Below are 12,255 nucleotides of genomic sequence, written 5' to 3'. Positions count from 1 at the left end.
GTCTGGCCTTCTCTGCTTAGGCTGCCGTTCCTACGACCCAGTTCGGAATAAGTAGAATAAGATGGATGGATTTCGGATTTATAATTACAGGACAGTCTGAGCAATGAGCTATCAATGTTTTCTTGTAATTTTGTACTTTTATTTCTAAAAATCTAAGCTCAGAGATCTGTTTGACTACAGCAGCATTTCTTAAAATTGCACTTTACTTAATACGTTGTCGTGACTCAGTGCTATATAAATAAAATAGAATTGAAAAGAATCTTAAGATATCTCAGGGAATAAATGTGTAGTTAAAAGTCTTCACACTGGTCCGGCACACTTGCAGTAAGATCTAAGTGGGCTGTATGTGGCCCGCGATGTAAAAGGTACAGACAGCCAAGCACTCTGGTAGCTTTAGGACATGCCTCGCTTCCCAGTGGCGACATTTATTTTTTGCACAGGTTGTTATAAAGCACAACAGAAATAATAATGTGGTCAGTGTTTAAAAGACAACAGGGTGGCATCAATCTGGGAAACCTGCTGACTTAACATTTAGGAGCAAAGGGCTTCCGGCACAGCCAGGATGTTCGAGTAACTAAATATCCAGTTCAAGGAAGTGTAATCATTGTCAGGTAATACTCCACAGTTTTAAAATACACAGATGGTTTACATAGTTATCTGATTAAGTGTAAGTGTAGGATAGAGACTGGGCTGTGACTCTGGCTGTGCTGTCATTAATACAATAAAACAAGTCACAGTATTATCTGATCTTTGTTGGAGTATCTGGGATTTTCCTGTAGAGATGAAGGTTTAGCTTCAATTTCAAGAGCAGCAACAACTTCCAAATACATTAAAATCACATTTTAAATCCTAACCTACTGCATTGTGTGCAGTTACACTGTGTAACAAGCTGATATGCATCATTCAGTTTCCAGTAAACTTGCTCTGAAGCCAAGGGTTAAGAAACTCAACCACATGATTTAATTATAAACTTAAATGTAAAAGATGTGACAACCTGCCATCAGTTTCTAATGTGCAGTCGCACCAAATAAAATGGTCAAAGTTACACGTTAATATTTCTTTACTGACACTCTCCTAATCATAAAACCCAGAATGTTGAGTCTAAAAGCTAATATGGTTTTAGTGAAAACAGGAATGTTAACGCTGAGCAAATTCATCCTTATAAGTATTAAAAGTCACATCTAAATGCTGCAGATTTAGTGGCGTCAGTTCATTATTGCACCCGATCCACTGCCAAGAGAGGTCCTTATTCACAGAGATGCAAAAATATTGATAAGTTGCATATTAATTACTGATAGTGTTGGACCCCTGAGTGTTTTACTGGAGTCGTGTCAGATATACAAACACAGAATATTTACAAATGTCTTTGTACAGGAATAAATGTGTTACTAGGCATAAGGAAAAAAAGAAAAACCATGAGCGAGTGTGAGAAGACTTTGCTTTGGTCATTAAGCACCACTTTCCTTCATTGACACCAATCCAACCTCCCCGAGACCTAATGTTTCCGTTTAGGAGTATTTCCAGTGTCGCAGCATGAGTGCTAGCAGCATCGTTCCAGCAGTCACTCCATCAGATCTTCTGTGTTTCATGTAGCCATGGTTAGCTTTCTTGGTCACTCTTGGGATGTTTCATCTCTTTGGTTCCAATGCATTTCAAGGGGTATCCACAGGTGGGGAGTTATCTTCACCATGTCCCTCTTCCAGGATTTCCTTGACTTGCTCCAGACTCTCTGCCTGCCGAATTAACTCCAGCTTCACCTTAAAGGGGAGATAAGTAGGCAGATAAAAATCAGCAAGTCGATGATGTGCAGCATCCTGATGTAAACAGTTTTCCTGTTATTCTTAGATAAGACAGATCACCACAGAAACATGGTGTCTAACCAGATAATTCATCAGCCTCCGGTTACACTGTGACGAAGCACTTTTTGACCAGGATGTCCTTCAGTGCGCTTATTAAACAAATATGTAACACTGCTTTCGTGCATCTGTACAATATCTCTAAAACTAGAAACATCTTGTCCCAGAGTGACGCTGAAAAACTAGTTTATGCATTTATTACTTCAAGGCTGGACTACTGTAATTCATTATTATCAGGATGTCCTTTAAAAACATCCTGAAAAGGCTATGACTGATCCAAAACACTGCAGCAAAAGTACTGAACGGAACTAGAAAGGGAGTCCTTCGCCCAAACTGGCTTCTCTTCATTGGCTCACTGTTAAATCCAGAATTGATTTTAAATCATCTCTACATACAGTTAGGGCTGGATCAGGTGACTCTCAGCATTCTTTTAGTTTTGCTGCAAAATTTCTAGGCTGCTGGGGGCTTCCCATGATGCACTGTGCACAGTGTTTCTTCTTCACTCACCTTTTTCACGCTCCGTTTATACACATCTCTGCATGTAATCATTAGTCATTATTCATCTCTGGTTCTCCGCCACAGTGTGGTTTTTTTGTCCCGTCTCCCTCCCCAACTGATCCTGGCAGATTAAGCTGACCACTGATGGTTGTTTCTTACCTGCAGTGACTGGGAGAGCTCAACGAAGTCTCGCTGCACAGCCTGGCTGGTGTCGACCTGAGAGCGCAGGCTGATCACCTGGCTCCGCAGTTCCAGACACTGCTGGTTCAGAGTTGCCTGACAAACACAGAAATAACAGTTACATGAAATCCCTGTTTGTTTGACTTTAATATTTCTCAACTTAAAAAAAAAAAAGGAAGCTCCTAATGGTGAATGCTGAAAATGAAAACAAACCACCAAAAGAACAACAAAGCTTATAGATCTAAAAGCAGGCTGCAATTACTTTCTCACTGCTGAGGATCTTGTTGGTGCTTTGCACATGAGAGAGCGCCACCCGGAGGGCTTCCAGTTCAGTGCGGCACGCCAGCAGCTCAGCCTGCAACTGCTCCCTCTGAGCGTGGATCTTCTCTGTCTCGGTCTTCAGACTGGAAAACTGCACTGCACATTAAAAAAAATACGTATAATAAAATACAAATACAAATACCTACTAATTTAAAGCTATAAGCTGGTCACTCACCCTCTAAAACTTCTGATGACATCAGTTTCAAGTAGAAGGAAGCAGATGGAGAATGGAAAAAAAACTTTAAGTACAAGAAAGGCAACACAGCAGATTCAACAGGTAATAAAATAATCCACAGACCGCTCTCCTCTGTCCGTGTGTCCAGCTGCTCCCTCAGGTTGACTATCTCAATGCGAAGGCGCTCTTCACAGTGCGCCCCCTGCAGGTTAGAGTTTTAAAAAATGAAGTCACACTGACGCCATCAAAAAGCAAACATTAAACGTCTTAATGCATACGGGCTAGCACACATACAACCTGACCACCACCTCTGCTAATTATACACATTAAAAAACACAGTTATTATTCTGCCAGAAAATTAAACTTCTCTCTACAATCTTAAAATGCCGGAAGTGAAAGTGAGAGGTCTGAAATATTTCCACTGATCTGCCACAACTACTCTAAATAAGGAAAGCCACTACTTCACAAAGAGGAACTCCAAACAGACAGACAAGCTTCTCGAGAGTGTGTAAAATGCCATAAACGTCCTAAAAATATTTCACTGTCTGTGCTGAATTTCACGTTTAAAAATAAAAACATCATCGAGTTTCAAGTGTTGCTTGCTGCAGCAAACTAAGCAATAAAAACTCAAAGACTGTACATGTAGTGCTGCTGAGAAGGATGAGCCAGTGTCTGGTACATCCTCCTCAACCTCTTCTCCTTTCAGTCTGGAAAGCTCATTGCACATCTTCCTCTGAGAAAGGGACAACTCCGCCTGGACCAAAAGCAAAGCAAACAAACAAATGTAAGTTGGAACCTGCCATCCTAATAACATTCACATCGCTTCATGGATAATGGTACAAACAAGCACTGGAGTCTAGAGTGTGATGGATGATTGAGTCATCGTACACTTGAGTTGTTTATGGAAATGAACGCTGCCAGTTAATTTCTGTTTAGTAAATATGTAGCTGAGTGTGTAATACTGTAAACAAAGGGAAAAAACTCGCCTGGGTCTGTTAAAAGTTGACCAAACCAACCTAACAGCAAATCTACAGCTCACTATATGTTGTTTGAGTGTTTCATGTTACTCACCAGCCGGCTCTGGACTGCATTCTGTGACTGGCTGAAAGATTTCTGCAAATCCTGGAGGAGAGACTCTGAAGCCTGGACCTGAGACTGGAGCGTTGATACCTAAGATCACACATATACATACACTCGTTAATGCACATATAGACAGTGTTGGGTAAGTTACTTTAAAATAGTAACTTAGTTACATTACTAGTTACTTTTCTCAAAAGTAACTCAGTTACTTCAAGTTACTCGTTACTTTCAAAGTAACTAGTTACTAGGGAAAGTAACTTTGGTTTGACTCAGAATTCTCTTGTTAATGTGTTTCTTCCATAACTTTGCCAGTCTTCTAGCTTGCTTACTTGCCACAGGTGCACTGTGCCACCTACCAACAGAAAGGAAAAGATAATGTGCATATTTCCACGAGAGAAATCCCACGCCTGGACCATCATTGACTGCTGCCATGATTCTAGCCTACGTCACAGCGTCATGTGCGCCTTTTACATCCAACACAAAAACTGCAGTCGTGGTGCTTTCGATTGTACTCAGAACTCGGAAATTCTGCCTTCTGAATAGGAAGATGTAGGTAACACCAGACTGCAGATGAGCTGCATACAGGGCTGGACTGGGACAGAAAATCGTCCCGGGTATTTTGACTAGAGACCGGCCCACCATTATAGGAAAAATCATAAAGCCTTTGAATGAAAACAAACACTGCTGTGACAGTGATGTACACTGTTTTGATGGTATATATGCATCAATCTATCAATCGTTTGTTGTAAGATTCAGATAATTATTTTTTAAAAGCTAGACATTTTAAATGAGAATAAGAAAGAAAAGTATTTCTTTGTGCCCCCCTTTCCCTGTTAATGCCCTACCTTGCCCCCTGGCAACACTTTGCTAGACCTGCCCCTGCACAGTTACCAGCTGTCAGCTACCTAAAAAAGGATCCTGGGGTTATTTGTCTCTCAGAAACAGTTCATAACTTCCCTTCAACTCATTCATGTCACCTAAAAGGTAAACCTGTTTCTCCATCACAGCTCTGATGATTCAGTAAGGACATCTCCTGGTTTCATCTTCATGTTTCCCTCTCACCAGATAACCAAACCATATCATGACCAGCAGCTTTTTTGCAGCTGTGGCTCCAGCAAACATCAGCTGATACTAGAAATTAATATTAAATAAATTCTAACAACAGCTGATCAAGCTTAAACGTGCTGCTGTTGTTTAGCGCGACATCCGCTGGTTTCCTCTTTCGGCGCAAAGTGAGCGATAAACAAACAAGAGAGCCGATCAGCTGATCACTGATCAGTTTTCATGATTGAAGTAAAACGGGAGAGGGAGGGGGCAGAGGATGAGAGAAGAAGAGGCAGCTGTGCAGCGTAAACACAGAATAACTCCAGCTTTGTGCCTTTTTCATTGTAGCTGAATTAGGGGACACACTGTTCCTTTTCACCTCAATAAGAAACGCGTAATATTTTCTCTGAATACCAGACGGGACGGTTGGCAACTCTAATAACTTATGAACAAAATAAAGTTCAACATCATTAACTTCATAGCACCACCCAGCTGTATAGAAACTCTGTCATGCTAGCTAGCACGCAGTACGGAAAAAGTCAGCACAACAAATAAACTCCACCTAAACTTGGTTCATTTCTGACCCAGAGAGACTGCAGGTCATAACTTCTTACCTGAAGTTCAGTTCACACTTGGACCGGCGGCCGCCTCGGGTCTCTTTTCCTTCTGCCTCCCCTTTCCTTCATCCACCTGCTGGCTTCCACCACTTGCTAATGTTACTGAATCTGTGGAAGCTCCGCGATAGCCACCACACGAAGTAACGAGTAACGAGCCTATCTAAATCCCAGTAACGACTAACGCGTTCCTGATTTTGGCATAATAACTAGTTACCGTGCTCGTTACCACAATAATAACGTAGTTACTGTAACGCGTTACTTAATAACGCGTTAGTCCCAACACTGCATATAGATATGTACATACATACAGACACACACAGTCAGAGCGTGTTCCTGTACCTGTTTGTGCGTGTGGTTGCTCTGGGTATCCAGTTCTCTCTCCAGCTCCTCCTTCTCTGCCTGCAGGCGACTCACTTCCCCTCGCAGCTCTGACAACTGACCGAAAAAGCCACAATGCAAAGTCATTAGACCACAGGTGCTGACTGGAAGCTACTTAGACATTAAATCTGCTCACATTGGAGCTGTTACACAGCATTTTAGGGGGCTTTTTGAAGAAGTAGCGCAACAAATATGCAGAATAATTTAAAAAACGGTTAAATCCAAACCTGAGCATTGAGCGCGTCCCAGTCACTGTGTGTGACCAGCCGGTGGCCAGCTGGTGGCAGGTAAATGGCTTCAGGCACCAAAGTACCCGTGGAGACCAGCGAGTCAGTGTCGTCCTGAGCGTGGTGTTTTCTGGGCAGCGACGGCGTGTCCAAGGAGAAAGAGGACAACGAGGCTGAGTCACAGTTCCTTAGTGAAAAATATCCTTCTGTTGTAAGTGCAGCACCTTCTCCCTCCGGCACCGCCTCCAGCTCTGGTGGATGGCTGTGCGTCGATGGCGCCGATTCGTCCTCAGTCAGACTGTTGACGACTGACGCGTGTTCGGCATCCACCCTTCCCTTCCTTCCACTGATCTAACAAGTATAAAAATCACATGAAGGGAGCCCAAGACACCTGGAGGAAAAGCAACACGGGCACACACTGACCATGTGGGGTCCACTGGATCTCTTCCACTCTACAGGTTGAGACTGCAGAACAGCTATCCTGGCCTCGTACTGAGCTGCTGTCTCTGAAAACACAAGTGACAACACATAATGATAATCTGCGAGTTCAGCTTTCATCTATTGGGACATTAACACGATTACAAAATCTGTTTTTCATCACACTCAAAAAAAGAAATTCATAAAAATACATCCATTTGCGCTACTTTTGTCCAATATTTCTTAAAGCTATTGGCTCTACCTTGGAGCAAATTACTGAATAAATATTAGTGCCAGAAACTACATTTAAACTTGTTCAAAAATTTATATGGGAAACCCACGATGTCCAGTTTTAGTTTTTTGGAGATTTGATTAAAAAAAGACGAAGGAAAAACTGGGCTTTTGTGCTTATGCAATATTTTGCACCGTGCACACAAAGAAATCCAGGCCAGGCCAACGCACAACAATCACTGACCTCTGAGAGCCTCCTGCAGTGACTGGATCTCTTGATCGCATTGTTTTTGCAGCTCTGCCAGTTCCTCCTGTTTGCTCAGCTCACAGATCGTCGCCACACCCTGCCAGTGTTCGACCTGTGCTCTGCAGTCTGCTAGCTGGGCCTGCAGGCTCGTCTCTGAAAATGACAGGACATCACATTTTTGTGCTTTTCCTTTATTAAGTTAGAGCTAAACAAATTTATTAGATCACCAGCCAATGAAAGGTCTGTGCAACAGCTGCCCTAAAACAGTTTGTTTCTGTAACGGTTAGTCCAATGAAATGGATTATATGTTTGAGCTTTTAACTGAAAGTATAATTATTGTTGTTATCAATCATAATTTCAAGCTTACCGTTTCACAAAAATTTAAAAACAATTATTTTTTATCAACATGTCAAATTACAGTTATATACTTTCGCTTTTCTGAACAGAAGAAAATCTGTTTTAGCAGTTGGATGTCAGGGCTCAAATCTCAAATTTGGAGATACACCTTTACGCAAAGATTTGAGATAAGTTAGAAATTTTGATTTTTCTGAATCAAAACCTGAGGTTAAAAAAAAAATAATGAAATGAAATGAATATTTCTCTTTCAGCTAGCAAATAATAAACTTAACTCAGTCATTTTTTTATTATCCTGAAAAATAAGCAGAATTTACAGGATGTGCAAAAGTCTAGACACCAGCTTTTTAACATAATATCAGATAATCATGAGCTCATTAACCTTCAGCTGAGTCACCACAGATTAAAATAAGTCAAGTAGCGTCATTAGGAACTGATAAAGTGTGCTCTAACCTTTGTGTTAACACTCAACAAACATGGGCTACTAGGTGCATGAGGATACACACACAAAACAAACAGTCATACAATATAAACATCCCTGTACCCAACCCTTCAAGTTTGCTTGTGTAGACAAATGTGACCACATTTCCGTATCTATAGTGACTAAAATGCTTTCCCCCTCCTAGTTTGAGTATTCTGTTCAGCTTTATTAACTACAATAACCTTGTTAGGAAACGGCTGATGGACTATTCATTTAAACTACATGTTTCATAATGTCTTGATCCATGCTCAATTGATTTAGGTCAAAAGCTCAAATAGGATTGCTTGTTGTAAACAAATCAGGTTGTAAACAAATCAAAAACTGAGTGTGCTCATGCACTATTTGTTTGGTCTGCTGTTTATCTTTTAATTTCATAATTTAATTATGAATTTATTCAATTATTTTTGTTTCTCTGGTTTTTCTGGAATCTAGTCCTAAAAGCATGGGCATTTAGAAAATGCTATATGAACGCAGGTGTAATAAGCTAAAGCTCGAGCACACAAAAATCAATCATTTGATCGATAAGCTCTAGCGCTGTCACCGTTAACGCGTTAATGCCAACAGCCCTAATAAGTTCTATTCTTTGTTTTCACTTAGTTATTTTATGGACATTTTTTGGCTGTTGTAAATTTTAAAAAACTGTAAATGATGATCGATCTCATGCAGACAACTATTATTAATTAGGAAAAGCTTCGACGTGACTATAATGACTTCCAGGAAGGTTTCGCTGACACAGGGGTGGGTTATGCTGTACTGTTGCTACACAGAGCTGAAAAACATGGTCTGGAAGAGGAAAGGAAGCCTTATCTATGACGCGGTCACAAAAGCCAATGTCCGAAGTATGCAAAAAATCTCCATAAGCTGGAGTCATTTGGACACAGCTGCTCCGGACCTATTGGGTTAAACCTTATCTCTTTGGTCAAATGTCTGAAGAAACAAACAAAAAAAAAAAGCAGAAGCATTTTATGAAAAGGGTATTTTGACAACTGTTCAGCATAGGGTGGAAGTACACAGGAAACACTGCACAGATTTGGAATTCGAATCATTCAGTCCATCAGGGAACTGAAAGTGAAAACCAACTGGCCACAGTAACTAGTCAGCAGAGATATCTGACTTACACATTATTGGAAATCTATAGTTTGAGCCTAAAAATATCTCAGAACTTGAAATTGTCTGAAAATTACAGGACTTGGCTCCTTCTGTAACCTGTAAAATCTGTGAAATCAAAGTGGTTGTACTCAGTAAAAGACCTAAACTCCAGTACTAAACACCAGTATATTTAAGTTCATGAAATATTTGCATTAACATCTGAAGGAAGACACATGTTTAAAGTGTCTTGCTGCAGGCTTTTTACATAAAATCAACAACAAAACATCTGATTTGACCAAGGGGCTGGCTTGGACCACATCACTGATTAGTTTAGCTTTCAGTCTAACCATTTATTCTTTTATTTGTATTAAATTGCTTTCTACAACTTGCTCACTTTCACACACAGGAACTCAAACCTAAAAAGTATTTATTTAATAACTTTAAAAAAAATGAGCAGCATTTCTCTACAATCTCTAAGACAGCTTCAGTTTACAGTATATTTTTTATTTGAAAGGAGGGAGGATGAAAAAAATATACCTCAACACATTCCTCCCCTCTACATTAGCTTCCTTTATAAATTAAAAGTATCACTCCTGGCCCTGTACTTACTTGGTATTGGGATCGATACCGAAATTTGCAGTAACTTACAGCACCATTGGAAAAGGGACGAGTGAAACTTTATACTTTGCTACTTTTAGACAATCTCATACAGGTTACAGTTATTTGTAGGACACCTGTGCTGCTTGAGAAATTTACAGCAAGCACTTGTTGCACTGACCTTTACTACTTACCCTACACCTACAAGGTGATTTGTAAACTTACTCAAATGCTGCATTCAAGGACACCAGGAGATGGGTGTACATTCATGTGAACTTCATTCCGCACGACGCCCTTTCCAAGGGCACGCACGCTGTTCATCACCACATCTATGTGACTTTGTAATGCAAAACAGCCTGTGCACTGCTGCCTCCTACTATTTATTAAATCACCTGAAAGGTAAACTCATGCTTTAATGCAAGTAATAATATTTCAGTGACATTGTGTGCACTGGATAATACGACTACTTTAACAAAATGCCAGCTAATGAAGGCTTCTTTTACTTTCAGTTACATTTTCAGTGCTATAATCATTGTTATATTTACCATTTGTCATAAATTACCTAGTGGTTTTAGCCCTAATGCTGCAATAACACCAATGTGTATGATTGAAGTGGTAACTAAACAACATTAAAACCCACTTTCCCTCTTTTTTCGAGGAGAAAAGTAAACGTTAATACAGAGCTAGCCAGCGGTTAGCATCGTCCGTTCATTTCTATGGGCAGTAATGCTAACAGGCCGTCTCCCGGCTACGTTCCCCAGCGCCCCTTCAACAACAGCAGGTTCCGGCTGAAGACAAGCAACAAGTTAAAATGAATACTTAACTACGTTTAAAGCGGAAAAGCGGCCAGTGTCGCCTCGTAGCTTACCCTGATGGTGAATGTGGTGATAGTAGCTAGCTGTGAAGCAAATTAAAGTTTTGTTTGTTTTTTAATTACCTGTGTCTTCATTCTTGGAGCTCATCTTCTCGTCTGGCAGCTCCATCATCAGAAGAGGAAGGGATATCAGGGGAGGGGGGAAGAAAAGCTAATCAAAACAGTGGTAAATCCGTCTTGATCATTTTTGTGCAAGCAGCAGGACTTGAGTGTGGAAATGATAAGCACAGCGTCAACTTCAGGAAACAACTTTCCCCGGTCTAAGCCTGCGGAAAACACGTCAACCTCCTTCCTGTGCATAGATGCCTGTCCCTGTTTGCCTCCAGTGTTTAGTCTGTTAGTTCGGATGGTTTTTTTAAATGCGCATTAATATCAAGATGTCGTGGTGCTCAGGTTTGAGTTTTATTACTGCTGCTTCCTCCCTGGAGATTTTACTGTACATCCTGATATGCCCGGGCTTATGACCCTGGAGATCAGTGAACCATAGCTTGATCCACATTTCAGTCCATATGCAAGAATATCATCAAACACAGATTACTTATTATATTAATTAAGATTATTATCTCTTTATTGTCTTAACAAACTGACTTAGACAACTTTATTTGGAGGTGATTAAATGCTCCTTTTAATCTCACAAAAATGTATTTTTTTAGCTGCAAAAGCCACCGTGGGAGTATCTGATTCATTTTATGTAGAAATAGGAAAAAATACAAAGTAAGTGTGACTGTAAACATGAATCAGAGTTTATACAAAATAAGTATACCCTCTGCTGGAGGGATACTGGTAATGTTAGTTAACCAAAGTCAAACCAAAAAACCAGGTGTGCTTACAGAAAAGACTCAAATGAGTGAAATGAAAATAAACAGGTGATTGCTGATCTTTGTAGGCGAATTAAAAAAAAATCGAATACTTTTGGTTTACACCTGTATTGGTAAATACACTGTAGTCCTGCTCCATAACCAAATACGCCACAGCTTCGATGAAATACTCTGTCAGTTTTACACAAATCCATCAGGACTCAAACCTTCTAGAAAAGTTCAACTTTCAACTCGTTAGTCCACAGAATATTTTCCCAGAAGTCTTTGGGTCTTTCCAGACTGACAGATATCAACGATTTTCTTCCTCAGCTGTTTTATTTTCTGATTGATCTGATTTTAATGATCTGAAACCTTTAAATGTCACAAATATGAAGAAAAAAATCAGAAAGGGGAGCAAATACTTTTTTAACGTGGTGTAGCGATGAAGCTGTGAGGAGCAGAGATACTGTAGTGATGGTGGATGATTTTTAATACGTGGGGTCAACCATCCAAAGCAGCTGACAGTACAGGAGAGAAGTGAAGAAGTGCAGGCAGGGTGGAGTGGGTGGAGATGTGTCAGGGTGATTTTTGACAGAAGGAAAGAAGCAATATGCAGGGGGTTGGCGTAACTGAGGAGGAAGATACTAGGGGTAGGATGAGGAGGCAGGCCTAAAGGGAACAACCGAAAGAATAAGACTACGACCCAAAATGGTAACACTAGACTTCTTTTGAAAGGCTTACAATGTACTTATTGACATACATTATGTCAGGAAGCAACAAAAACATATTCAC

General features: G+C 40.4%; 1 protein-coding gene across 2 annotated transcripts; it reads right to left on the bottom strand.

Moving 5' to 3' along the window:
• Positions 1-388: 388 nt before the first annotated feature.
• Positions 389-11,062, bottom strand: rabep2 (rabaptin, RAB GTPase binding effector protein 2). 2 transcript variants are annotated; one of them, XM_082530810.1, is made up of 12 exons: positions 10,730-11,059; positions 7,269-7,424; positions 6,800-6,882; positions 6,377-6,727; positions 6,111-6,206; positions 4,102-4,200; positions 3,671-3,784; positions 3,154-3,232; positions 3,031-3,042; positions 2,797-2,951; positions 2,514-2,630; positions 389-1,757 (listed from the first exon to the last, which is right to left on the bottom strand). In XM_082530810.1, the coding sequence occupies exons 1-12, from the start codon at positions 10,776-10,778 to the stop codon at positions 1,653-1,655; spliced, it is 1,416 nt and encodes a 471-aa protein (XP_082386936.1). In that variant the 5' UTR covers positions 10,779-11,059; the 3' UTR covers positions 389-1,652. The 2 variants fall into 2 exon arrangements, with proteins under 2 accessions (XP_082386936.1, XP_082386935.1); XM_082530809.1 differs by having other exon boundaries at positions 3,031-3,232; positions 10,730-11,062.
• Between the last annotated feature and the right edge of the window lie 1,193 nt (positions 11,063-12,255).

This window comes from Aulonocara stuartgranti, assembly GCF_965226115.1.
Source record: "Aulonocara stuartgranti genome assembly, chromosome: 4".
Lineage (NCBI taxonomy): Eukaryota > Metazoa > Chordata > Actinopteri > Cichliformes > Cichlidae > Aulonocara > Aulonocara stuartgranti.
This window is presented reverse-complemented; position numbering and strand designations above follow the sequence as displayed.

What these genes read in the sequence shown, in the direction of transcription:
- rabep2 (XM_082530809.1), bottom strand. Translation starts at nt 10,778, where the DNA reads ATGATGGAGCTGCCAGACGAGAAGATGAGCTCCAAGAATGAAGACACA. An exon ending in ACTGCAGGAGGCTCTCAGAG is followed by an intron (nt 6,883 to 7,268) that starts GTCAGTGATTGT and finishes TTGTGTTTTCAG; the next exon opens with AGACAGCAGCTCAGTACGAG. An exon ending in CCTTCTCAGCAGCACTACAT is followed by an intron (nt 3,233 to 3,670) that starts GTACAGTCTTTG and finishes TCTAACCTGCAG; the next exon opens with GGGGCGCACTGTGAAGAGCG.